At 43.3% G+C, this 25,935-nt stretch overlaps 3 protein-coding genes and 2 long non-coding RNA genes across 5 annotated transcripts; 3 read left to right on the plus strand and 2 right to left on the minus strand.

Annotated features, from left to right (window-relative positions):
* Window positions 1-1,155: 1,155 nt before the first annotated feature.
* dhodh (dihydroorotate dehydrogenase) lies at window positions 1,156-8,615 on the minus strand. The gene is made up of 9 exons (XM_076020562.1): window positions 8,484-8,615; window positions 6,839-7,051; window positions 6,558-6,757; window positions 6,241-6,323; window positions 5,729-5,916; window positions 4,766-4,879; window positions 3,556-3,709; window positions 3,313-3,472; window positions 1,156-2,537 (listed from the first exon to the last, which is right to left on the minus strand). The coding sequence occupies exons 1-9, from the start codon at window positions 8,499-8,501 to the stop codon at window positions 2,465-2,467; spliced, it is 1,203 nt and encodes a 400-aa protein (XP_075876677.1). The 5' UTR covers window positions 8,502-8,615; the 3' UTR covers window positions 1,156-2,464.
* Window positions 8,616-9,588: 973 nt separating this feature from the next.
* LOC142887812 (uncharacterized) lies at window positions 9,589-10,794 on the plus strand. Its single transcript, XR_012926600.1, has 5 exons — window positions 9,589-9,834; window positions 10,229-10,330; window positions 10,470-10,495; window positions 10,576-10,609; window positions 10,732-10,794. It is a non-coding gene; the product is annotated as an uncharacterized LOC142887812 (long non-coding RNA).
* A 1,078-nt stretch (window positions 10,795-11,872) lies between these two features.
* On the plus strand, window positions 11,873-12,975 carry LOC142884734 (uncharacterized). Its single transcript, XR_012926199.1, has 3 exons — window positions 11,873-11,998; window positions 12,102-12,224; window positions 12,817-12,975. It is a non-coding gene; the product is annotated as an uncharacterized LOC142884734 (long non-coding RNA).
* Window positions 12,976-13,194: 219 nt separating this feature from the next.
* pkd1l3 (polycystic kidney disease 1-like 3) lies at window positions 13,195-18,889 on the plus strand. Its single transcript, XM_076025298.1, has 12 exons — window positions 13,195-13,347; window positions 13,431-13,661; window positions 14,402-14,503; window positions 14,612-14,790; window positions 15,142-15,288; window positions 15,411-15,613; window positions 15,820-16,004; window positions 16,177-16,309; window positions 16,464-16,659; window positions 17,127-17,343; window positions 17,465-17,549; window positions 18,003-18,889. Exons 1-12 carry the CDS (start codon window positions 13,195-13,197, stop codon window positions 18,047-18,049), a joined length of 1,878 nt encoding a protein of 625 aa, XP_075881413.1. The 3' UTR covers window positions 18,050-18,889.
* Window positions 18,890-20,302: 1,413 nt separating this feature from the next.
* On the minus strand, window positions 20,303-25,099 carry ist1 (IST1 factor associated with ESCRT-III). Its single transcript, XM_076020574.1, has 10 exons — window positions 24,992-25,099; window positions 23,556-23,650; window positions 23,218-23,398; window positions 23,006-23,093; window positions 22,827-22,910; window positions 22,595-22,705; window positions 22,288-22,491; window positions 22,030-22,113; window positions 21,563-21,608; window positions 20,303-21,278 (listed from the first exon to the last, which is right to left on the minus strand). The coding sequence occupies exons 2-10, from the start codon at window positions 23,641-23,643 to the stop codon at window positions 21,115-21,117; spliced, it is 1,050 nt and encodes a 349-aa protein (XP_075876689.1). The 5' UTR covers window positions 23,644-23,650; window positions 24,992-25,099; the 3' UTR covers window positions 20,303-21,114.
* Window positions 25,100-25,935: the final 836 nt, after the last annotated feature.

Here is a 25,935-nt window from a genome sequence, read left to right on the forward strand (position 1 = left end):
TCTCTCTGTGAGACCTCGTGCTCACCGACGCGTCCATGACATCCAAAAGAATTCTGTGGTTCAAAAGACTGTGCAGTGTATAGTTGCATGTTGTATGTGAGTCAAGCGGCTGCATTCACAGAACGCAGTGCGTGTTTTATGGCTCCTGCACCAGGGTAAGCGGTCTAGCTTGGCCAACTTGCAACTCTAGATTGCAAACGGTTTGAAAGTGAAGTTGATTGGCTGTGAACATGTGACTGGCTCAACGTCAGTGGGAACATTTCTGCCTCTGTGCACCCACAGCTGTCGCGGCATCCTCCCTCATCCTCCTTGTTGTGGCAAGTGCATGAAAAGTGACGACTGTGTTCGGACTTACGCAATCCTGCTGCTGCTGCTACCGCTTGCTTGACATCTGCCTCTTGTCGACCCCCTTAAATTTTGTTCAGTTTCGGGATCAGCCCTGATGCCGCATTGAATCGGGTGATATAAATTATTTTTTAAATGAGTTTAAGTACATTTAACACTGTTTAAATACTGAATGACAGGCGTATTATGAGTGACACACACCAGCAGAAGAGTCCAAAGTGAACTGAATTTATCGTGCGTGTACTGAGGCGTCACTTGTAGCAGATCTTACTCAGTTGCCTCTGTATCCTTTCCCAGTTTACAGATCTGGGATTTGTAACCCCCAGATTTTCCACGGCTAAATCCAACTGTGACATGTTGGCGACGACTCGCTTTTGTCGTCCCAGCCGGTTCTCGAGGAGGTTTGACGCCGAGGCTCGCCACGCGTTTCTGCAGGGCTTTCACACTCTGAAGTCGTTCCAGCCTCGCCACTGCTTGCAGCCTCGATCCTGTTAGAATCCACTCACAATCTTTGGCAGTCTAAAGCACCGGGATCGTGCGCTCTCCCTGCAGTATCTAGTGCCAGCGCCCCCCACGCATGGCGCTTTTCTCAATCCACAAACTCCTGACTGAATTGGTGGTGCATGTCTGTTTAGCTGGGTGGGTTGGGAATGTTGGTAAAGTCTCATATTTTATTCATATTTTCAGTTCGGTTTGTTGATGCCCAGAGGTGGAGCAGCCCCTGAAGAGGTGGGTAGACTCTTAATTCTTCCCTTTTTTTTTTTTTTCCAAGCAACCTATTCAGCGAAGGACAAACACCCTGATGCAGATCGGAGAGGATCTCTTCAGAAATCATTTATTGCACACGTAAGCTGTGTCTGAGTTGTGTGAAAGTACATTAAGTTCCAGCACATAAAATCAGTACATCAAAGAGGAGACGTGTCGAGTTTTAAATATTGAGTTTTTTTTGTTTCATGCCTCCAGACAGAAAACCAATCACACGATCCGTCACTGACATTGGGGCCATCACAGGATCTTTTTCTTTTCTTTTCTTTTTTTTTTTTAACTCATGTTACTGACATTTTCCTAAATAATCATTACACTTGAAATAATTTTTTAGTTTTTCACAACACAGCCTGCAGTGGCAATTAAAGTGAAGACAGCGGCACTGTGAGGATCAGCTGGAAGCCGCCAGCTGCCCCCCCTCCCCAGGCTCTCCGACATATCCTGGACTGACTCAAAGGCTTAAAAACTAGCTTTCATGCATGCCAAAACCTACATTATATGATGGTACAACACATGCAGCAGTGACAAAAAAAAAAAAACGTTTTCAGACACCCTTAGAATTTAACACAATCCCAAACCCTAGCGTGTCGTTAAAAGGTGTGGCTGCACCGGAGTGACATGAACAAAGCAAAACGAAACAACCAAAGATTCTTATCCTCGGCCTGGATGTGTGTGAAGGGACGTTATCTTATCAAAACATCCAGTTTTGACCTGGACGGAGCAGTGCACGGGCAGAGTAGTTCATAGTTAATCAGGAGTGATTCTTAATGTGATACAAACTTAGGGTGTCCAAAAACTTTTTTTCCAGGGCTGTAGCATACAGGCAGGTCTATATTCATCCATGAAATGGAAACATAAGTTCAGACCAAAGAAAAAAATACAGTTCTTACAGTCTTTACAACAAGAGTGTTAAAGAAGGTTCTCCCCCCCCTTCACCTGTTCAAGACAACTCCTTAAAAGCAGAAAACCAGGAATGAAGTTTAATTTCTATAACATCATTACATTCTTTTATTGTTGCACAGCTTACAAGGTACAACCGTTTGTGTTTGTATAGAAAAGGACCATTTGATGCTGGAGTTCCTGCTGTTACACTGTAACAAAAGAGGTATGTCTGAGATTAGAGTCAGATCTTGCAGCGGCACTGAGTACTCTGAGTAAATGGGGAGAAGGGGCCGCTCATTCGATGTGCAGCATTTGAAGGTAATAAATACAGTATATGGTCAATTTGCACCGAAGCTTTCGCGACTCCCTGCATCCTTCACAGCTGAGGACGCCGCTGGTTGGCTGGAGGACCAGTGGGTGCAGGAGTTGTGTTGTGCGTCCCTGTCGACTGTGACTGTCACAGCGAACTCGGCTATGCAGTCGAGCCGTCCGCTCCTCTGTGATCCGCTCCGACAGCTTCTGACACACTGCTGAAACCTTGTTGTCTGCAGAGAAAAAATAATGTGGGTTTGTGATAGAGAACGTTGGGACACAAAAACACAATCGATAAAGCTGCAAAATTTCAGCAACAATTTTCACAGCTGCTTAAAAGTTGAATAAAGAGGCAAAATAAATTCTTGGGTTTAGCAATTTCACCTTACATTTTAAAGTGAAAATAGGAAATAAACCACACCATCTATAGCTGCGTTTCCATTACAGATTTTCGCAAAATAAAAGCAATATTTCTAACGTTTTGATTTGCAGGTGTTTCCATTGAATGGTGTGAAGAGCATAAGCCGTAATTCTCGTAAAATCTCGTCCCGCGCGATTTACGAGAATTACGTTTGCTTTTTGTTTAAGTTTGTTTACTGTCAAGAATGGCTGTTATATATTTTCTCTTTGATTACTTGTAGAAATATTCTGTCTCCTCCGTCGAAACATAACGCGCCATTTTCACTTGAAGTGAACTGGTCACGTGACCCCGAAGATCGCGTCCGGTGATGCGTAAATGCGAATAAAGTGTTTCCATGACACTTTAGCGATATACTTCTATATCGATACGTCTGAAAAATAACCTCATGAGGGCATCAAAACCTTTTAGCGGTATTTGAGGTTTTTCAAAATGTAGGGTGTTTCCATTAGCAGTTTTTTATTGCGATATTTAGGTTTTGCGCAATTCTATCGGTAATGGAAACGCAGCTCATTGGTTTTTGAAGAAGGAAACATTTCTCAACGGCTGAATGTGGCTCTACAATAATGAATGGATTTGGAAACACTTACTTCAGAAGATGTTCCAGTTCTCGCTTGATCTTTGTGACGACCGGCGGACCCTGGTAGGTCAGAGCAGTGTAGAGTTGGACCAGTGACGCACCAGCACGGATTTTATCCAGGGCGTCCTGGCCACTGGCCACACCGCCGATTCCAACAATGGCTACCGTACCTGCAACACCAACATTCCTCTCAGTCTAGTTTGTGAACTCGCCATGTGAGCGGCAAGCAGGACAGTGCAGTGTAGAGGAGCACCTTTGGTGAGGCTGTACATCTCTCTCACGGCGTCGGTGGAGAGGTCTTTGAGCGGCTGACCGCTGAGCCCGCCCACTTCAGACTTGTGACGATCCTGAAGCGTCTCTGGTCTGGACACGGTGGTGTTGGAGACCATCAGGCCGTCCACTCCCAGCTGAGAACAGAGAGGAGACGCACAGAGTTGGGTTACTTTGGGTTCCGCAACTTCAGGGTCACCGCTGCTTTAGGCTGCGTTAATAAACTGACGATGTAAAGCTCACATTAATGGAGCCCCGATACTACGAGTCACCATGGACAGTAAGAGGAAGGTGACATTCCTGAGCTCTCTGGAACAAGGAATTTCATTTGCTCATACTGCGAATTTGAACATATTGTTAGAGCAAAAAAACAAAAGTAACACGAGAGAAAAGTGGCTGGAAAGAAAATCAGTTATGAGTAAATGCCCTAAATTTAAAAGTGTTCTTTCATTAGGTAGCCAGGTAGATTAAAACAATTGGAATCACACTTAACACAGCACTGAATTTTTATTTTGGCACAACTCCACAAAAATGAGAAAATGGGTTTAGGAAAAAGCTTCAAGTTAAATATAAAAACATAATAATCAGAACACACTCTGGGTCGCTCAGGGTCAGAAAAAGAATCCAGATTGATAATAAGATATATTATGGATTATCGACTGGGAATAAAACATTATCGTTAAATAAAGAAGTCATTTACAACCAGATGTGATCAAACAATATTTTCTCTGAATCTGTAACTCCTCGTCTACAGGATTCTCCCACAAACCCCCACAATCGAACCGGCCCCAATTCATTCCGATAGAGGGAAACACTCAGCTACAGTGCACGTTACGTGTGGCACTGATTCGCAGAGCGGCAGCGTTTCAGGGAGGCAACAGAAAGAAAGAAAACAACAACTTTGAGTTTAATGAATAACACTTGCCGTTGACCAGGGTCGTCTGACACTGCGGCAACAGACTCTAACGCAAGTTATGAGTCTGTGGAGACTTCCGCCGTCTCCACGGCAACCAACTCTTGGCGAAACAAGCCCCAGAGTTGACCGTCGCGTCACCGTCGCAGAGAGCAGCCAAAATAACCCGAGATTGTTTTTGATGAACAGCTGCAATTCTTTCTGCTTTAATTAGATCACAGTTCCAAAATATGAAACCCGTGTCATGTGACCTTTCCTCCAGGCGAGACAAAGATCTCACCTCAGTGACGACGTCAGCAATGTCCTGTTTATCCCGCGCGGTCAGGTCAGGAGCGATCTTCACCAGGACCGGAGGTTTGTGTTCTCCCTGCAGGGCGTCACGCTCCCTCAACACCTGACCACATCGCGGGCCAAGAGAGGTAAAGAGGGGACTGTCAGACGGCTACATAAAAAGTAAAAAACTAAACCCCTGTAAAACAAAGTTTTGGTTCAAGTATCGGGATACCACACCCACACTGAACAAATCTTTCCAGCGGAATCCGGAAAGTGCAATAACCAGAACACATAACCAAGCAGCCATCCAGCCTTGAAAACTTGACGTAGTTCTAAAATTCTTTCATTACGAGTGACAAAGCGAGTTTGAATTGGAGGTCTTGGACTAAACTGAAGTAAAAGGAAGTGGGCTGTTATGTCTTTCAACAGCAATGTATGACTCATCATCAATGCCATTCTTTTTTTTCCCCCCTCTTGCTGCAGTGACTCTGCAGCATGTGCTCCAGCAATAAGACATCCATAGGTTAGAAAAGAAATATATAAAACCCTTTTTTTCTGCATTCACAATGTGTTTTCCATAGCCTGAAGGGTCATTCAGAATTACTGTACACTTTCGCCAACAAATCTGACATGATGATTGGCTGGCAAAACTACAAATAGAACAATTTTGAAAATTTCAGTCTTGTTACTGTCAAGCAGCAGGAGGGCGCTGGTGAGGCTTGCGTTTCCATGGTTGTAGTGCCCTCGTTATGAGATGTTACTTATTTAGTCTAGTTGAACACCATATTAGCATGAATTGGTGATGCGTTTCATTCAAATACATACATACATACATACATACATACATACATACATACAAAATTCCCAAAACGCTGGCTTATTTTTCTATCAATTAATTCAAGAGATGTTTAAACATTTTTCCCCCTTTTTAATTTCCATTTCTTTCCAAGGATTTATTGGGCTGCCCTACCGTCTGCAGGAGCTGGTGGAGCTCAGCCTTTCCCTGTAGGTCCCGGAGACCCGGCGTATTGGGGCTGCTGACGTTGACCACAAGGTAGTCGGCCAGCGGGCCCAGCACTCTCACTCCCTCAAGGTAATCGGCCCGCGCATCCTGGGACAGCTTGTTCTTCCCCAGGTTAATGCCCAGAGGAAGGCCAGCTACAAACACAGGAGTGGGCACACATGAGTCACACACAAAGAGGAGGAAGAGTTCAGACAACAGCACAGGCAGCGCAACCACTGGACACATGAGTCAGCCGGGGGCAAAGGCTGCCGACGCGCTAAATGGGAGCTAGGTAGTAGGTATGGGACAGACACAACACAATGAGAGACAAGGACAGGTCAAGGTCGTGAAACCGATGAAGAGCAACTCAACAATACAGTACGTGTCGGAATGTAAGTATAAGTATATTGTGTGAGATAAAAGACTGATTACACAAACAAAAAGTGAAGAAGAAATGGACGTAAAAAGCAACAACTCACTTTTGCTTTTCTGCTCCTGTGTCTCTGCTCTGACCTGAAGTCTTTGCTGGGCTTCCACCAAACCGCAGCTGTTAAATCCATATCTGGGCAGGAGCATAAAACCACACATATGACGCAAACATTTTTACTTGATAAAAAAAAACAACAACATAGAAACGTAAAGGTAAAATAAGTTGAGTAAAATAAAGCCAATGAAATATAAGAGACATATAATATAAAACCAGAAAATCACATACTGACGAACTTGCACAAATGCAACAACGTACTGTTATGGACATTCATAAAAATAACACTTTGAAAAAACAAAAGAAACGCACCTGTTAATAATTGCCTCATCAGTGGCGAGTCTAAACACTCGTGGTTTGGGGTTCCCCTCCTGAGGTTTGGGTGTGATCGTGCCAACTTCAACAAAGCCAAATCCCACCTTGTAAAGCCCGTCTACAGCCTCGCCGTGCTTGTCAAAGCCCGCCGCAATCCCGATGGGGTTTTTGAACTTTAACCCAAGGACATTGACCTCCTGTAGATACGGACAGCCCGGTGATCATGCGATCCACTGACGTGTCAATAAGTCAAAAGTATGCTTAGCGGCGTGTCTCACCAGTGACGGAGGGTCTCTGTAGCGGTTCAGCGGAACCACACCCAGACCAATCAGCTTCACCGCCAACACGTGTGCCGTCTCTGCCCCGATGACCTTCTGCAGCAAGGGCATCAGCTGGTTGGCATAGAAACGCTCATCTCCAACCACGGTGAGGTAGGAGGCAAACAGAAGGCTGCCAGAGCTGAGGACCTTCACCGCATCCTTTAGCTGCTTCTGTTGGACAAAACAGCACAAGAGAAGACACGCGGCTGTGTCGTCAATGGGACTGACAACAAGTAATCAATCAATCAACCGAGGGAGGACCAGAAAGAAAAAAAAAAGTCCAAAGCGGGAAGAAACCTTGAGCAGAACAAGACCCTGGACGGTGCATGTGCTTTTCCGGTTGGGGTGAAAGAGAAATGGAAAGGAAATGAGGCGATAGAGACGGAGACAAACTGGTCTGCTGTGGTCATTCTGCTAACAGCTGAATGGTTTTCACGAAGGAGCAAGAGTTCGTGGAGAAAGATACACGATCTCACAACAAAAAAAACAGCACGGCAGGATGTCTTTGTGATTCCCACATTAGCCTGAGGTCACCTTGCAAGACTTTAAACTGATTTCGAGATGAGAGCGAGGTTATATCAACGTTTCACCCAGGTTGACCTGAGACTATTAGCAAAGGCAAGAGCCATTCATTCAGCCTCAGTGGTAGAAATTATTTCCCCTTTTCTTGTCAAATGTTTGATTCCAGTAAACGAACTAAGATAATACTATGTGCTTCTCTATATAGACCAAAGTTATATCCCAGCCTCATTAATCGATTGATTGAATAGTTACATACCCTCCTGTGACCCCCCTTAATAAACAGCTGTAGCTATTTATATGTATTGATTGCTTTGAACTGCCTCCTTCTTTTTTTATTCTTCTTTTTCCAAGTCTGTAGAATGCGTAATGTGTAAGTGACTTTAAATCCATGTGCAATTTCTCTGGAAACTAGTGAAATACTCTGATGGGTGTCTTGACACAAAGTTTACTACTATTATTGAAATTGTGTGATGTATGGTTTTTACTGTTTGTTAATGTATTGTTGCCGATGGGCACTGGAAGTCCAAGACAAATTTCCTCCTTGGGGGACAATAAAGTTTATTCTGATTCTGATTTGTGAATTGGTGAACGGAGCAGTGTATAAAGTTGTGTTATTGGAGACTAGAAGTTTAAGGTAGTCAGTAATGACAACCCTCAGTAGCTCATGGCAGTGCTGCTGTACCTTTCCATCATTATTCTGCAGGTCATCGGTGGATGACATTGGTAGCTGACAGATCTATGAATCAACTATCGCGCGCGTTGCTCTTGTTTTAAGTGAACCGCAGTGTGAGTAAATAAAATACTGGCTGTATAAAGGCTTGTAAGGCTTCCGATAACAACAGTGAAGGCACGCGGTTTTGCTAGTAAAAATGTGTTATTTTACATGCCGCCGTATCGTTGGGTAACATGCAAAAGACGGCCAGTGTCAACGCGCAGTGCCTCCCTCCTAGTCGGGTGTTCCGGACGGCCAGAGCGAACCGGCGAGCAACCAGGAAACACGAAACACTTTCCCCAGCGACGTTGGGCCACGTTGTTTAGCTCGGGTGGAATGAAAAGAGGACAAACTGTCGCTGTGCGTTACCTTCAGACGTCCCGCCATGGAAGCGGCGCTGCTTTAGCGGGCAATGAGAGCCATCGGTCTAGCGTGGGTTACACAAACACACGCGCCGTAGTTTCCTGCATGTCTTCTCGCGATATTTCACACCGGCTTGCGTAAAGGCTCGAGTGGCGAGCGGACGAGAGTTACAGAGTTGAAAGTGCACATCAGCAGACGGTAGAGATAGAGTTGCCAACCGTCCCTTAAAATTCATAATTGTACCGTGTTTGACTATGGAATGGAGCGTCCCGTTTTGAATCGATACGGGACGGGGTTTGTCCTGCTCTTTATTGATTCTTGCATAAAAAGATGTATAATTAAAAGATTTCAATACAATTTAAACATCATTTCTAATGTTTCTTGGTAACAAAGCAGTGCAAACTACGTGAACCGTATACTTTTTGAAACCGTATTTTAAGTTATGATTTACCACTACTGGCGATCCACTGGCCTGTGGAGGTCATGACCCCAACCACTGCGGGAAGGGTCCTTTATTTTTTTTAAATTAAAGTTGGCAACACGCAAGTATAAAAAGAAGAAAAAAAGATATGGTTTTGCTCGCATGTCGTTAAATTTGCTCGCTGTATTAAAAATTAAAGAGAGTGACTGTGGAATAAGAAGTTGACTTGACTTTGATTATTCCTAATCAAGAATCATTGTCATACACAGGATGTATTGGTCTTTCTACAATGCCAGTTTTAGCTGATTCAGACAATTAATATCAATATCAAGACTAAAACATTATTTTCACCCTCTTCAGAGGGTACTGGGTCTGCAGCGAGATGAGAAGCTTAGCCGAGGTGCCCTTTGGGAATTCCTTTACCCTTTGCATCTAGTTTGGGTGCCTGCAGTAATTTTCCTAATGTGTGAAGGACATATGCAGATTTTGTTTTTCCTTAAGAAAGGAATCATATTTCGATGGAAATGGCAGAGTCATTTTGCTCAGTTGCTGATGCATCCACGGTTCCAACAGCGCTATGGTTTTTCGCTCTATAAATTCTAATAACCACGGACATGTTACTGCATACCACTGTCTTTTTGTGGATCTCGGCTGGAATACTTTGTACACTGGAAAAGTTGGATGCCTGCCAAAGCAATAGCTTGTGTTCGCGGTGTGAATTCCTTTACAAAAATGTATGTTTTGATTTTGTTGGGGAGCTGAAAACTTGGACGAAAGCAAGGAGCAGCTGCGGAAGGCAAGGAGGAGAACTCCTGAGCATTATGAGCAGCCCAACAAAGGCTTTTCTGAGGAACATCACCAGCGAGAGAATAACAGGCAACTTCACCTGGTGGCTTGGCGGAGATGTTCAAGGAAACGGACCACAACCTGCCATCAGTGAGTAACAAACATTTGCACAATATATTCTTTTTGCAGATCTTTGTGTCTATTTGCTTGTGTACTTCTTAAATCATGCATAGTTGGTGTTAGAATGTGACGAATGTATCATTAGCACAATAAAAGGCAAAACACAAAACTGCACTAATCAGAAAAAAATATTGTACTTTTATAGAAATGTTCACAAGCAACATCAATGGTGACTTATTTATTTATTTCAGTATTTCATGCTTTTTCTTCTGAAAGCTTTGCATAAAACCCTTCCATTGAGTAGCCTCCTGATATGACCATCCGGCAGATAAAGAGTGATGGTTTCATCTCATCTCATCGTCATTGTTTCCAAGCGATTGGAAGTTCCTGATCTGTACTCTGATGTTTCTGTGTTTTCATATAGAAAATGGTTCACTGGAAACCTGCATGTATATAAAGTTTAACCCTCTTCAGCTCGTCACAACATCTAATTGCAACCAAAGAAGAGGCTCCCTGTGCACATACAGTATGAGTACACATACAACATTGTGTTTCCTTACCTTTATTCCTTTTGTTAAACTGTCTCTCCTCTTCCATTTAATATAATATTGAATTAATTTTTCCTCTTTGATTCACTCATTTCCGTTTTGTTTTTTCTCTTTAAGATATGGAATCTCCCACCGATGCATGGGTAAGACGTTTTGTAGTCATCATATCAAAGATTTAGTCTGATTTATTTGGGTTAAAAGTGATGCCATGCTTATTTTGCAGTCAACAATCAGGTCAAGTCAAGCCAACATGCCTCGTCAGTAAAATGAAACTTTTACTACTACTACTATGTTTGAATACATAATGAATGGAAGTCCTGAGCTGAAACCTGCCTTTTTCTGTTTGTTTTTTCGGCCTCTCAAAAACATTTGACCTCAGGGCAGAGAAGGGCTCTCGATATGATGAGTTCTCTTGTCAATGACATTGAGAACCTTCTCTTGGTGAGAGCTAGCTTATGATGTTTGACTCTTAAATTGTTAATGATACTGTTTTTGGGCTTTGTTGTTAATTATGCACGTTGTTGTCTGAGACAGGCAGCTGATGAAGAACTATTTCGAATGGAAACAACTCCTGGGGAGCCGAAAAACGACAGCAGAGTGAGTATCATGGCTTGATTGTTTTTGCAAATTCGCTGCATAAAGGGAATATTCCTTTGCTTCATTGTAGCACTTGACACGTCAATTCTGCACCACTCGTCTGGTGTACGAACCTCCGAATGTTAGTAACGACAGAGGGGCCATCGCAGAAAATGACAAAGACGGCATCATTAGGAGAAGCAGGAGAGAAGCTGAGCAAGGCATAGACAAGCCTGTTCTCATCACAATGTGCAGAAGGGTCAACTGATATTACGTAATCAGTTGGCCAGCAGGGGGCGCTGTGTAGATGACAGGCTTGCCATTAACTCAGTAACATGTCAATGAAATATAAAATACTATAAAAGTGAAACTGTAAACTATATTTTTTTAGGAAGGAAACCAACATAATGTTGCTTCAGTGTTGAGACCACGATACCTGTTTTAAATGCTCTTGTGCTATGTGTTTTATTTTTGCAGGACCAATTCATTGAGTATCTGCTTCAGGGAACCCAAAGGTTGACCCCAGCGTTTGCGCTGGCAAACAATGAAACCATTAGTCACATCATCAACCTCAGCTCAGCCATTCTTCTTCTCTCCAACAACAAATGTGATCTAGAGACCAACCCAAATTCAAAAGTAAGCTCCAAACAACAGAATGACAGCAAAGGGCTGCCGGCGGTTTTGTTTCTCTGTGGCTGTGATGTTGTTTTTTTTATCACTGTGTTGCAGTCTCTTTTTGAAGACGTGTTCAGGATCTTTCGAGAGATCGCACAGCTGTTGGGTACACAAGTCACAGAGAGGCTCATTTACGAACATCCAACAGGCACAATCTACCAGAGCAGGTGAGTATCCCACCTGTTGCAAATCCCCAAAATGCCTTTGGCTCTTATCAACCAGTTTGAGATGCATCAATGCAGCTGAGAACAGAACAACTGTATTTCTTTAGCCACAAAGCTGCTGACCTCAATCATGCAGTGCTGGGCTCGGAGGAGGAGGGTGGGTACATCAAACTCCCATCATTCTCAGCACTGCAGTCTCAGCTTGGAGGGAACGTCAATATCATCACTCAGGTCTGTCTGTGTTGTCATCGTGCCTGGACGTGGCCACGTTCTCCCTTCCATCACCTCCAACCCAACCATTAATACCAAATGTTTGTTTTCTCTCTCCTGACAGATGACAACGTTCTCCCAGAACCCCCACCCATCTGATGACAACATTTCTGGAACCGTTTGCAGCCTTTTGATCAGGGACGGCAATAGAGAGATTAAGTTGAAACACCTGAGAGAAATGATAGAGGTGCAGACAGTTTGTTGTGAGCTGTCTTAGTCTCGATAGCTGATATGAAAAAAAGAAAATATTTCCATGTCTGCAGAACTAGTTTGCAGTTAATGTTAATGGAAGCTGGTCTGCTGCTTAAAATGACAGTTCCACATCCTTCCTTTATGTCATTTTGTTTGCTGTATTTTCCAGAAACTGTCTGTCATGCACAGTTCTAGAAATGTGCAACTTGTGATGTCACAAAGGGCACCGCTATCTCCACAATGTTTATGACGAAACGCCAAGCCGAGTGCTCATTCAGCTCTGTCGGACAATCCCAACGCTGCATTGTTTCTAATCCACTTCCAACGGTCCAACAAAGCATCACTGTCAGCAGGAAGTTTAGACAGAAGGCTGTAAACAGAGGGCTAAATTTACTCATGAATATACAGTTTTGCAATAGGGTCTCTTTGAGTGACTTTCTTCATTTTCCGGTGTTGCTTGTAATTCCAAAGAGTATTTGTTGCTTTTGCTCGAACCCAGACTCTGTTGTTGGACTTGTGGGCTGCAGGTTCCTTCTGTGTAGAACTGAACTTTCCCAACAGCAACTCGTCTTCCTTTATTCCCCCAGATCTTTCTGCCTCGGTCAGGTGTTCGAGGGGTCACGAATAAAACCATCGAGTTGAAGGAAGACACAAAGGCCTTGAGCTCGATCAACGTCTCCGACCCTGATGCGACCATCTTCTTCAGCGTGGAGCCCAGCATCAACGTGGTGCTGGTCCTGATGCTGGCCTACAGTTCACCTCCCAACAGTTCATACTCCAGCAACACGACTGTCTTGAGTCAAGCAGGTAACAAGTTGAGACTTTCTATCATATCTTCTCATCACAAAGCTGTAACAGACCTCCTTCCTGTGTGAACTTCCTTACTGTAGGGATAATGTTTGTTTGAGTTTTTATGTTTTGTTTTTTGTCCACTAGGGGGCTACCGCTGGATGATAACCCCAGATATGTTACAGCAAACAGCTGGATTGTGGTACATTGAGGCCAGACCCATTAACTCCACGTGGGTGCCCGGCCTGACGCTGAGGATCAGCTCATTCATGACCAAGTGCTTGTACTGGGACGAGAGGAACGAGACGTGGAGCACAGATGGCTGCCAGGCAGGTGTCAGTTGGGATCGTGAAGTCGCGGCTTTTCTCACGTGTTGCAGCAGCTTCTGCCAATGTGCTTCCTCTGACCTCAGGTGGGAGAGAAGAGCACGCCGGAGCGTGCACAGTGTCTGTGTAACCACCTCACGCTGTTTGGGAGCTCCTTCTTTGTGATGCCCAACCACGTGGACATATCGCGCACGGCGGAGCTGTTTGCCACCGTGTCGGACAACTTTGTGGTGCTGGCGTTGCTCTGTGCTTTCTTCGGCCTCTATCTCGTCACCCTGCTGTGGGCGTGCTACGCCGATCGCAGGTCCAGCTCTAAGGTCAGGCTCTGCATGCTGAATGCGAATGCGATGTTTGATGAGGTTCAAAAGAAATTCGGATCATGGTTAAAGAGCACAAGAGTATTTTTATCAGGTTGGATCAGGAAAAAAAATCTGTTGTTGGTTGTGAACTGCATTATTGCTGAGCTACTACTGAATGTACAAAAGAATTATGTCAATTGTGAAAATCACAACCAAAGAAGCATCTCGAAGCCGTTTGCACGTGAGGAGAAAAGCAACTGAAACCTCCACAGCAAGCAAGGTGCTACAGCGGGCAGGAAAAATGCTTGTAGGAAGAAACTTGGAGCAGATCCGAACTCCAGAGGGCACTCGTCTGATTTAAAAAAAAAAAAAAAAATGTAGTGAGGGAGAGAGTGTGATAGAAGGACTCTGATTGGTCAGAAGCCAGAGTGAGTTGCTTACAAAAAAAATGTAAATATGTATATAAATTAATAGATAAAATATACAAAGACTCACAAATGTAAATGTACATATGGACATAAATATGTATACATATATAAATAAATATTATTTATAGAGTTGTACATAAAAAAATAATTGAAATAGATATAAAAGTGTAATGGTGTGTAAAGCGTGTTGCTGCTGTCCACATAGAAATTATTAGCCCGTGAAGGCAAGGAGTAAGAATTAAGTTGGGGCTTTTTAGAGGAAAGAGAATCAGAAGGACTCAGAACTAGTAATAAATGCACGCACTGAAAAGTTTCCTGTCTTACCATCAGAGAAAGATGACTCTGCTGGAGGACAATCGTGCCGGCGCCCTGTACAACTATCTCATCAGTGTCCAAACCGGCCACCGCAAGAACGCAGGGACGTCTGCCAATGTAATTATCACTGACGAACAGCAAACAACAAAAACAGACTTTGTACTTAAGGAATATTTTGTGTATACTTTCAAGGACATACACACACTGACTTAACTATTTCTCCAGGTGACGGCGAGGCTGTTCGGCTCGGAGGGAGAGAGTGATACTCACAACCTCACAGACCCCAACAAGCCCGTGTTCGAGAGAGGAGCTGTGGACGTCTTCCTGCTGGCCGCGCCCTTCCCGCTGGGAGAAGTGCGAAACCTGCGGCTGCAGCACGACAACTCTGGAGGCGGCCCATCATGGTACTGCAGGCAGGGAGGGGACACAGATGCAACAGCACTTCCACACTCCTGCACCACACAATGGCAAAAGGGATGCACCCACCGGCCGCTTTATTAGGTCCACCTGTCTAGTGTCGGGTATATAATAAAGTGGTACGGTTAGCTGTGTTGTCCATGGTGTGAGTGAAAGAAAAGAAAACATTTAGAATGACCAAAATCTGCATCCAGTTTCCACTGGATGAGTAAGAGCTTCTGACTGAACCATAAAACATATATACCACACATGTTGCCTTTTAGTTGTAAAACAACAACATCAAAAAAAACCTCTACCTGCTCAGCGTGTATCGTCTCTTCAACCTCCTTGGTGAACAGGTACATTAACAAGGTGACCGTGCAGGACCTCCAGACTCGGCAGGTGTGGCAGTTCCTATGTGGCTGCTGGCTGAGCGCTGACCGGGGCGACGGCATGACCAAGAAGACTTTCAACGCTGCGAAGAACAACGAGATCGCCAGCTTTAGGTTGGGGTGTGACCAATTTTTTTTATTCTTTCATTTTCGCAAACAAAAAAAACAAAAAACAAACACACCCGGCGCTCACGCAGTTTGACTTCAGTGATTCTCAACCTGTTTTTCTCCGTCAGGAATATTTTCCAGACCAGGACGTCTACCGGCTTCAGGGACGAACACATCTGGGTGTCCATCGTGGATCCTCCCTCTCGCAGTCCGTTCACTCGGGCCCAGAGGGTCTCCTGCTGCATGAGCCTGCTCCTCTGCACCATGGCCATCAACATTGCCTTCTGGAACATTCCCGTCGATCAGACCTCGCCCGTACTCTTTTCATTGGGTGATTTGTTTAAAATTGTATTTCAAAACATCTCAGCATCTCATCTTTTTTTCACCATCTGTTGTCCCCATGAAGTCCTCCTAATCTTTTTTTTAAAGATATACACATACATGTATACACATATACATATAATACAATGAAAATCACAACATGCCAAGTGCTACAGATTGACTTTGCTGTCGTTTGTTTCCTCCCCTCCCTCCCAGGGTCACTGCAGATTACATGGCAGGAGATCATGGTGGGCGTCGAGAGTGGCCTTCTCATGTTTCCAATCAACATCCTCATCATCACCATCTTTCGAAGCATCAGACCTCGGATTGTTTTAAAATCCCGAAACAAGGAGGAGGGCAACGCAAGACCCGCCAGAGTCACCGTGCCGAGTGTCCTGCGGGTGCGTTTTTGCACAAACGTGTCTTGTTTGTTGTATTTCAGACCAAAGAAGTTTGTTCATCCCCGTCATTATGCCACGCACTGACTCATGCTATTTGAATTGCATAGAATTGTATAGACTCTTACCTCTGTTGATGTGTTTATATAGTTGTGTTGTTATGCATCCTTTCTAGGAGACAGAAGAGATCATTTCTTTGTTGATCAGAAGTCCCAGGAACAAGATGTCCAATATTTACAATTTGGAATCAACTGCTGACCTCTTACCTGCTTTGGATAAGCTGCATGAATTAATCCAACTCATGCAGGGTATTATTTCCTCTCTTTTTTTTTAAACCAAAAAATTGTTTTATTGGCTTCTGTGTGTTTGTGTTAGGACTTCATTTGACTGCAGCTAACGTTAGACGGTGAACTTCCTGTTCATCGGCTGTTTGTTTCTGGTCCACGTGAAATCCTGCGACAGGGGTGAGCGAGAGTGAGCCGCACTGGGTGTACTGCAGCAAGTTCCTTCTGGGTGGCCTGAGCCACCTCATGCTGTGCCTGGAGCAACTGGATGAGAGGGACTTCCTGAGTGCAGAGGAATACCAGAGAACGCGAAACATCACCAACCTGCTGGTCCGCAAGGCTGAGATGGTCTTCACCAGCCACTTGGCTTACTGGTGAGCACATACACATACACATGCACACACATGCACACACACACCAGTTGGATGAAGAGTAGAAAAAGTGTTATTTTGTGGGTAATAAGACATTTTTATTTTGCAAAATATTTCGGAAAATTAAAGGAATTATTACTTGATAAAGTAATTATGATATAATGACCTGTTTTGCCACAGTAATCCCATTACATTACTCAAATTACATTACGTTACTCAACGTTACGTTACTCAAAAAGTAGTTTAATTACTGCAGTGGATTACTTAGCAATAGATTACTCGCCAACACTGCCTGAGATTGGCTTCAGGTTCAAGCACTGACAGAAAAAAAATGAATGGATGTTCATTCGTAATACCGGCCTACTTTGTGGTCAAGTGCTGTTTACCAAGGCCGGAAAACCGTGAGGAAACTGTGTGAAACCATTGGTGGCTTTACTGGGAATCCTCTCCTCTTCCCTCTCCTCCTCCAGCCCTCCTCCAGTCAAGAGAAAGAAGGGCACGTCGGGCTGCTGGCTGCCCTGGTGGTGTGTGTTCCTGGGCTGGTTCCTCTTGCTGTCCCTCAGCGCCGTCTCCACTTACTTCACCCTGCTGTATGGCTTTCAGTACGGCAGGGAAAAGTCCATCAAGTGGGTCATGTCTCTGGGCCTGTCCCTCTTCCAGAGCATCTTCATCCTGCAGCCGCTTAAGGTGATCACGGAGCACCTCAGCCGAGCCGTTCATATGGATTGGTCTAAAAACTACCCAGCAAGTCAAAGTGATTCGGGGGACGATGTGAACTTTTATCTCTTTGCCTTGCCTCGGCTCTCAGGTGATAGGGATTGCTGTGGTTTTCGCCCTGCTGCTGAAACCTGTGGCTGTGGAGGAGAGTGAAGAGATAGAGGAAGTGCTGTTAGGTAAGAGGACACATGAAGCAGCTCTTTTTTTTTTTTTTTTTACCTTCCAGGTTGTTCAAACATGCATTATGTATCTTGTCTGCAGCTATTTGCAGCCTCCTAAAAATTGTCTGCATTCAACCCAAAACCTACGATGAGTGCAGCCGAGGATTTATTCTCGATTGTTCCCGAATTCAAGTGCATTGAGAGACACGGCCTCAGGAGTAATTGTGCCACATAAATTCATAACTAAATTATCTATTTATAATTCAGGCGGAGGTCTCCGATCCTCTTTGTATCATGGCGACTTTGGGGAGCTCTTATCTAAACGGCAATGTAGAACAGGACAACATATTTGCTTTGACAGCCACAAATCAGTGATCCTTTTAGTTTCATACATCACCGTCACTGGTGGCTTGTCGTCCTTTTTCAAATGTGTCGGTTTGGCTGGTGACTGTCTTCTCCGCCCAACAGAGCAGCAACGCAAGTGTCGACAGTACACTGGCAGGGAGACGCTGTGAGGCCAGCACCAGTCAGTGGGACGGAACGTGCGCATCACCGGCAGGAACAAATCCACTGCAGCGCCGCTTCCAAGAGGTTTTTGAGCTTATGGGAAATTTTCCAGTCTTTCGCTATGAAAATGGCATCCAATCTGGAGTGCCTGACATGTTTGTTACTGTGAGCAGAAGAACATGAGCAGAGCATCTTTTCTCTTCTGTCGTTCATTTCGGATAGATAGCATATAAAAGGAAAAACTGGTTGTGTTTTTTGTGCGCGTTTTTAATTTAAATGTGTAGAATCCGCTTCCAGCTTAAACTGGCAGTGATGCAGGTTTGGATGTCACTAACTGACTTGTACTCTTTAAGTGTCGGTAAGAGGAAAAACTAACAAGCTGGAGAATATAAACCCATGTATACCTACTGAACGTCTATACAGATTTATATGTGTCTGTTGTCTTCAATTAGCCTGAAATTTCCGGAAGAGATTGTATTTTACCGCCTATGACTTGGCTTTTAGAGAAGCACCTATTTCTTCTGGTAATATTCAAAGGGATCATTCAAATTCAGCTGCTTCTGCTGCTGAAATCATCGCAGACGGCCACCGTCCATCGGACACCAACACTCACACAGAAGCAAGAGAGCTCTTTTATGTAACGCCGGCACATGGGAGGGCTGATTACTAATTGAAGGCTTTTTATTTTGCGTCCGTCACTGTAATACATGCTGAAGGTGCACGTCATGACATCTCATCATACATGCCCACTTCTGTGTGCTTCACTCCGTCCACCCGTTTGAATGATTCATGGAGAAGACCCAAACGCACTCGAGTTTAGAAACACAAGCAGGTCTACATAAAGGAAAGAAGAGGAAAAACTTTTGTCAAAAATAGAAGTCTCCTGTTGTTCGTCCATCAATGTGACTCTATTAAAGTCTGTATTTAACACATCACAGAAAGTGAGACCATCACTCTCTGCCTTGGGGTCATTCATCCTAATAGGAAATGTTCAAGTCTCATACATTCACTTAGTTTTAGCATCACACTCCATTTTAAAATGACAGGTCAGTGCGTTCATGTTTTACTGGCTGACAATCTAAACGAAGCACCAGACGGAGAATCACTCATTCTCTTGTCATCCATAGTATCAATTTTTTTTCTATTCATGACAAAAAAAAAATTCTAGGTCAGTTTGATATTCAGCAGAAACAAAGCAGACATGTAATTGAGATGACACATACTGTACATTGATGACTTCAAATGACACAGACGGACTCCAGGTTCAACAATTAAAATTTTGACATACATTGCGGTATATTTTATTAGCTATTCCTGATGATAAACACCATTTTGTTTGTATTAGTCCAAAGTACGTGCTAGAATTATTATTGCTATGCAATTTTCCTGAGACTTTGAAAGCATCAAGCAATAACACGTGACACATGATTTAATAGTTGTTTAACACTGAGGGAAAACGTTAACCTTTAAATATTAAATATAATAAATGCTGCAGGTTACGTCAATATAGTAAACCTGTAAAAAATATATTTTTTAAAAAAGCTATCTGAACTTCTGTGATACGGCGACCTCTGTTGGTTGACAAGTGACACTGCAGCATGTCTTGTAATCAGACCACGATTAAATAACCACAAGTTCAATCTGCAAATATTTTTTTTAATTTTCTTTTCGTTTGGTACGAGGGGAAACAAAAATGCCTTTACAAACACAGACACAGCAGTGCCTTCAGCGCAATGTTCAAAAGACTGATCCATTCACTGTTCTGCAAAGTAAACAAATTTACACACAGCAACACGTCAACTTGAGGAATAAAATGAAAAAAAATAAAATCAAATGCATTCCAGAGAAGGGTGACTTATTCATTTCAAGGTCCCTGACCATTTACCACACTGCAGAGTTGGGTGAGGTTCAGCTGTGGCGCATGTCGCACCTCAGCAAGCCTCAGTCTCTCTCAAGTATCTACATCACCAACTTCAGCTCAAAAGGTGTGAAGCTTAGTGTTAACAGGTAACATTTTAAATCTCTAACCAAATGTCAGTGTTTACTACGGTTAATCCATCTTTCGCACCATTGCAATCGTTCCATCTGAATGGACTGGAAAAGGCCTCTGATGAGACATTGAATAAGGCAGAAACAGCAGAAAACAACCGAGCTCCCAACTCTTTGATGACATTAACCTCATTTTACACTGGTGTGAAGCACGTACTTGCTTCACCAGCAAGTCAACAGGAGGAAAACATGCATTATTCATTTAACACAAGTATTGTAAAATATTTATTGATCTCCCACCTCCCCAAAGATTTATTTCTACACATTTTAATCATTCATGTTCATATGTATTGTAAATGCAAATCAATAATACAGTTTGCCATTGGGATTTGTTATTTTACACCACCAGCTTTAACCTACTACCCATAATAAATGTGCGTCTGACTGTGCACAGTGGGGCTTGATTGGAAAATAAATGGTGTAAGGAGTGTTTCATAAGTTCCTTTCCATTGTTAATTTACATGACATAAGTACTGATGACACTTTAAAATAAAATTAAAAAAATAGTACTGGGCATTAATGTTTACGCCTTGTGTAACTCTCTGGGGCTATTGTTAGCAAGAAACCTGCTGCAAAGCTAGTCTGGCTTGTTGGACAGGTTTCAGAGTGGGTGAGTGAGACCATTAGAATGGCAAAAAATTGCAGCCTCACAGTAAGACAATTCAAGGTACATGTGCAGGGAAAACCCAAGAGACCAAATGGATGAGGGTCCATGACAGTGAGTCACTAAGAAATGTGGGAAAAGTTACTAAAAGCGGATTTTACGTATGAAGATGTGAAGAAATTGTATAAAATGATTAAACGCAAAGTTACTTCTAAATAATGAAGTCAAACAAGCAACCACACCCTTAGCAAGATGGTCAGATACATACAAGTAAGGTAAGAATTTCTATATTATGCTTCATTTGGAGATGAGCGGGAGGACGATCCTTGTCTGACCACAAGCTTTTTAAACATTTCTCATTTCTTCCAACAGTAGCAACGAAAGCCTTTGTGTGTCTGTACAAATCACACGTCCCATCGCTTAGGTCTTCTTCTTCAGCTCCTCGAACCGCCGCGTCAGGTCATCAAAGTCGATGTCATCCGAGGTGGTGTTTCCGCCAATGGAGTTCGTGGGGAATGTGTCGGGAACGGAGGGGAGCTCCGGGAGAGTGTCGTTGTCAAACACCTTTGATGAGTGGCTCGGGCCTGCAGAGAACAACAGAAATGAGAATTTAACAGGAAGTGCCACATAACTACTAATGCAATAAAAGAACTCCAATGTAGCAAATCTACTACTGTTGACAGAGAATTCACTATAAACGCTCTCTTCAACTAAAGTTTGAATCTTTTACATTAATCTAGCATGAGGAGAATTTACTGACTCTTGCGTTTTTGTTTTTAGTTTTTTTGTAGGCATCAGCTCAACCTTTACTAAGATTTAATGATTGAATATAAGAAGTGTAGGTGGTTGTTGCAGAGAACTAACTCACCGACAGCCTGAGAAGGAACAGAGGGTTTAGGAGTGAGGTCGTCAATCTGAAAACAATGCAACATGTGTAAGGGACCCCCGAGTAGTGTTCATACTAGAAGAAAATTGGTTACGTTATTGGTGTTAGTTGTAAGAAGGAACTGACATTTGCATTTGATACTGGGATAAGAAGATAAAGCACAGAAATGAAAACAAGGAGAAAATAGGCTAAACTGCGCTGTGTACCACCCAGGACAATTAGGAAGCCAAGGTTAGTCGGCACATTCACAACCCAGAGTGTTGGTGTCAAGGCAAAAAAATTTGACCTAACTTTAGAAGCAGCATTGCAAAAAAAAAAAAGAGCAGAGAGGCGAAACTTTAAACAAGCTTAACAAACTGCTCTTCCCTGAGTTGTGCCCTGCCCTGTCCATCTGTCCATCTGCGGGAACAAGAAGGGGCATTAGCCGTGGGAGTGGTGCGGTCACTTACAGACTCGTAGGTGGGGGGAAAAGTGGGCAGCTGGGGGGGCTGCCCTCCTCCCATTGGGTGCTGGAAGTTGTTGTAGAACGCATGCTGGAAGGAAACAAAAAAAAAAACAAGTTATGCACCTCCGGAATGGTGTCAACGTTAACTGCTTGCCACCACGGCGCCATACAAAACAAACGGAGGACTAATAAACGTGGAAACAAAACAAAAAGTAAATCAATAATTCAAATGGGATTTTTATTGGTGGAAAAAAAATCTTACGGTTCCATTGGCAGCGGGATAGTTGAAAGCTGACGGCATAGGCATGGGCATGTTCATGGGCATGGGCCCAGGCATGGGCATCTGCATGGCAGCTGGGGGGGCAGTGAATCCGCCTCCGCCTCCGCCACCGCCACCTCCTCCTCCAGGCTTCTTGTCATTGTCCACGTCAATCAGGTCGGCCTCCTCACCCTCACACACCTCAGGCTGGCCGCACAAAGGACGGACCATTATTACACAAGACAAACAACGCAATGACCCACCCTTCATTCTGACCAAGAGAAGTTTCTTCCGTTCCTGTGGCGCTCACCCGGACCATTGCGTCAGGTTCGTAGGGGACGTTGTAGTTCTTGGCAATCTCTATCAGGTAGCGTTCCACCAAGATCTTGGGAGGGGATTCCACGCTCAGTTTGTGCATCAGCTGTGGGAAAAAGAAGGGACCGTTGCCATTTTAGAAACAAACAGGATTAATCACAGGGAGGGGGGGGGGGTCAAAGGGGTTCATGCATTCTTAAATAAACTCGTGAGCAGCCAGCAGGTACCCTGTCATTGACTGTTCCAATCTGGTTTGTCCTGCAGAGCTTGGCGTACTCCTTGCTATATTTATTAGATAGCTGCTCCGCCACCTGAAAGAAAGATTTCGGGATGAGAGTGTCAGTACTGGACCTAAAGAAAGGCCTGGGCAGGCATCGGCAATTTGTCATGTTCGGACAGTACTTACAACTTTAAGTTCAATCACGTCTGACTGAAGACGAGGCCCCACCCAGAGGAGCGTGGAAACGGCCTCCTGCAAACCTGCATCCAGTTCCCTGTTTGATTGTAAAGGGGGGGGAAAGGACAACAAGCAGCAAAAATAATGACAACCAATAAATAAGGTTTGCCGGGAGGAAGTAGGTTTGCATTGGAGCAGCGCTGGCGCCCCACGTGACTTACTTCATGGACTGAATGAGGCCGAGGCGCGTCAGAAGCAGGTCACAGTAAAGCTCCAGGATTTCCATGGCCTCCACCATGTAGTCTTCTCTGATGATGTGCTCCACACGGATCCGCGCCCTCTCATCTTTCCCCGCAGCCAGGTAATCGGCGATCTCTTTTCTTGCTTTTTGAGCAAGCTCAGCTTTTTTGTTTTTTGTTTTTTGTTGAGAATGGGAGTGGTGAGAAGTTAATCTGCCATTAGTCATGGGAACCGAACTGAACAAAACGCAATTAGACTGCATACAAAGAACCACTTAATCTCACAAACAGGTGGCATTTTTCAAGAATTTGTAACTTACTTTTCTTTTTCTCAAGAAGCTTTAACCGGTTGATGGACAGCCGGAGGTTGACTTTTAGCCTCTCCGCATTAAATGATCCTCTAAACATGTCCAAGCTGTACATAAACAAAATGGTTAGGAAAAATGAACAAAACATATATTACTGAAACAAAGTACAATCATTCCTAGGCAGAATTGCTCTTTTTTTCTTTTTTTTTAGCAAAGAAAAAACAGTTTGTATGGCAGTCAAAAACAGAGCTGCTTCAATTTACTGAAAGAAAAGCAGCTCAGGTATTTTTGCCTTCACACCTTCCTTAAAGTCAGTGGATTTCTCCCGATCATGACTGCACAATATCAACAAAACTGACGGCACGGAAAAGTTCACTTCACCTGCCATCAAACCCAACAAAAGAATTCAGTATTTCCTTTCATGTTCTGACATCAAAGTTCGGCATAGAGATTCTTCTGTTCCAACATAGTGAACTGACTGATAATTTCATGTTCTCATTTCATGTTTCATGGCGGGATTTGAGCAAATTGCAAAACTTTCTTAATAGCTCAATGCATGTTGAGATTCTGCTATAATGCGCATAGGGATTGGCACGCTATTCAATTACAATGATAAAGCAAGTGTTTATTTTTAGAACAGCCCCGTTGCTTCAGACTGGCACAAGTATACTAGTGTTTCATATTTGTATTATGAAAATGAGTTTACAAAATGTAATTATTGAGGAAAGTTTGTAACTCAAGAGTATTGTTGCGTTTCAGGCTCTGTCGGTTTCCCGTCAGTGGCACTCTGGAATGTTTCCAACACGTCTTATATGTTTCTCGACGGTCTTCGCTCATAGTCGCTTCACGTCCACATAGCAAAGTTTAGAGATCGGACTAGTTTTCTTGGCTCGACAGAGCAGAGCAGAACTGGTGAGACGTACACGGCCTTCGCGTTACCTCGTTCCCCAACTCTTGCCTCGTGAATCACTTGGTCATGTGAGCACGACCATCACATAATAGCCGAGCAATGTGTGAAGACTTTATCACAACCATTGCCAACAACTGACTTAAGATTACCAAACAAAACACGAGGAGTTTGGCGAACTTGGAACAAAAAGCACAACAAAAACAAACGATTAGCTTTAGCCTGACGCGACAGAAATAACGCTGGGTACCAAAACAATGGGATGTCAATTTTAACAGTCCAGTCTACTTTATCCAGTCATTTGATCGATATAAAACAAGTCGCTAACATCGACAAGCTCCGGCCTGTACATTGTTTTTAATTTTACCAGTCACTTACTGCGCTAATGTTAGCAAACTTACTTAGCTTCCGCTAAGCAAGGTTTTAAAATATATATATATATATCTCAAACAACTCAAATCAACAGTTGAAACACATTGACGCTTTGAGAACACCACAAAAAAAAAATTAAGTGACAACGAGTCGTGAAGCAACGTCTTACCTGTCAGCGCAGGTACGCACAAACTTGTAGGTTTCGGTCAGTGATATGTCGTCTGGTTCACTTCCGCGAAGCTCTGCGGTGACGTAATGGCACTTTTCTTCATCATACAAGACGTCATCACGCCACACCTCTTAGATGAAACCTATACGTCGCTCTCGTTCAATTTCACATGTAAATATGTTTTTAAAATGAATAAATAAGAATAATAATAATAAAAAGGCTTTGGTGCTTTATTAAAGCGTTCTCAGTGAGTCTTTAAAACACATTGGATAGTTTCAGAATAATTGAGAGTCAGCAAAGAATTGAAACGGGTTATACGCAAGTCGGAAAAAAGGGACTTGAACAAAAAGGTCGCCGATTTGTCACCTGTGAAAGACAATGACAACTTAAATACACATTCAAGAATTTAAGCTCTGTGCCACCTTCCCTTAATTCAAATGTCAAAAAATGTAGAATCACTTCCTTAAATAATAACGCAAACATAGATGTAAAAGCTAAATAATGCTTAAACCAGGCGATGAATACGTTGTAATAATCCTCATACATAGTAAAACACAATGAAAAATAAACTTCATATCATTTCCATATACTTCCTTACATATCTAACCGCCATTTTTTTCGAAAGGGTTTTAAAAATCACAACTACAGTTATAAATATGCCTCTACCAAAACCATTCAACTGTAATTAAAACTATAATTATATCTCCCAATACCAAGCACCACCCTCAACAATACAAACTTGCAGCACCTCTTTACTTTTCATCCAGTGCTACTTAGAGGCAGCCTTGCATGACATATTATTGAAAAAACAAAGCAGATCCAGCTATGGATCTCAAGAGCATATTTAGCCCTCTGTTCACCTCTAGTCTGTCCCAAAAATGAGGTTTTAACTTCCCTCTATGTGTTTGCAAAGAGAGAGGAGGTAGCCAAGAATGTCTTAGCAC

The sequence above is a fragment of the Nelusetta ayraudi genome, unplaced genomic scaffold, assembly GCF_046127955.1.
Source record: "Nelusetta ayraudi isolate G7.1 ecotype Tasmania unplaced genomic scaffold, CSIRO-AGI_Nayr_v1 ptg000002l, whole genome shotgun sequence".
Lineage (NCBI taxonomy): Eukaryota > Metazoa > Chordata > Actinopteri > Tetraodontiformes > Monacanthidae > Nelusetta > Nelusetta ayraudi.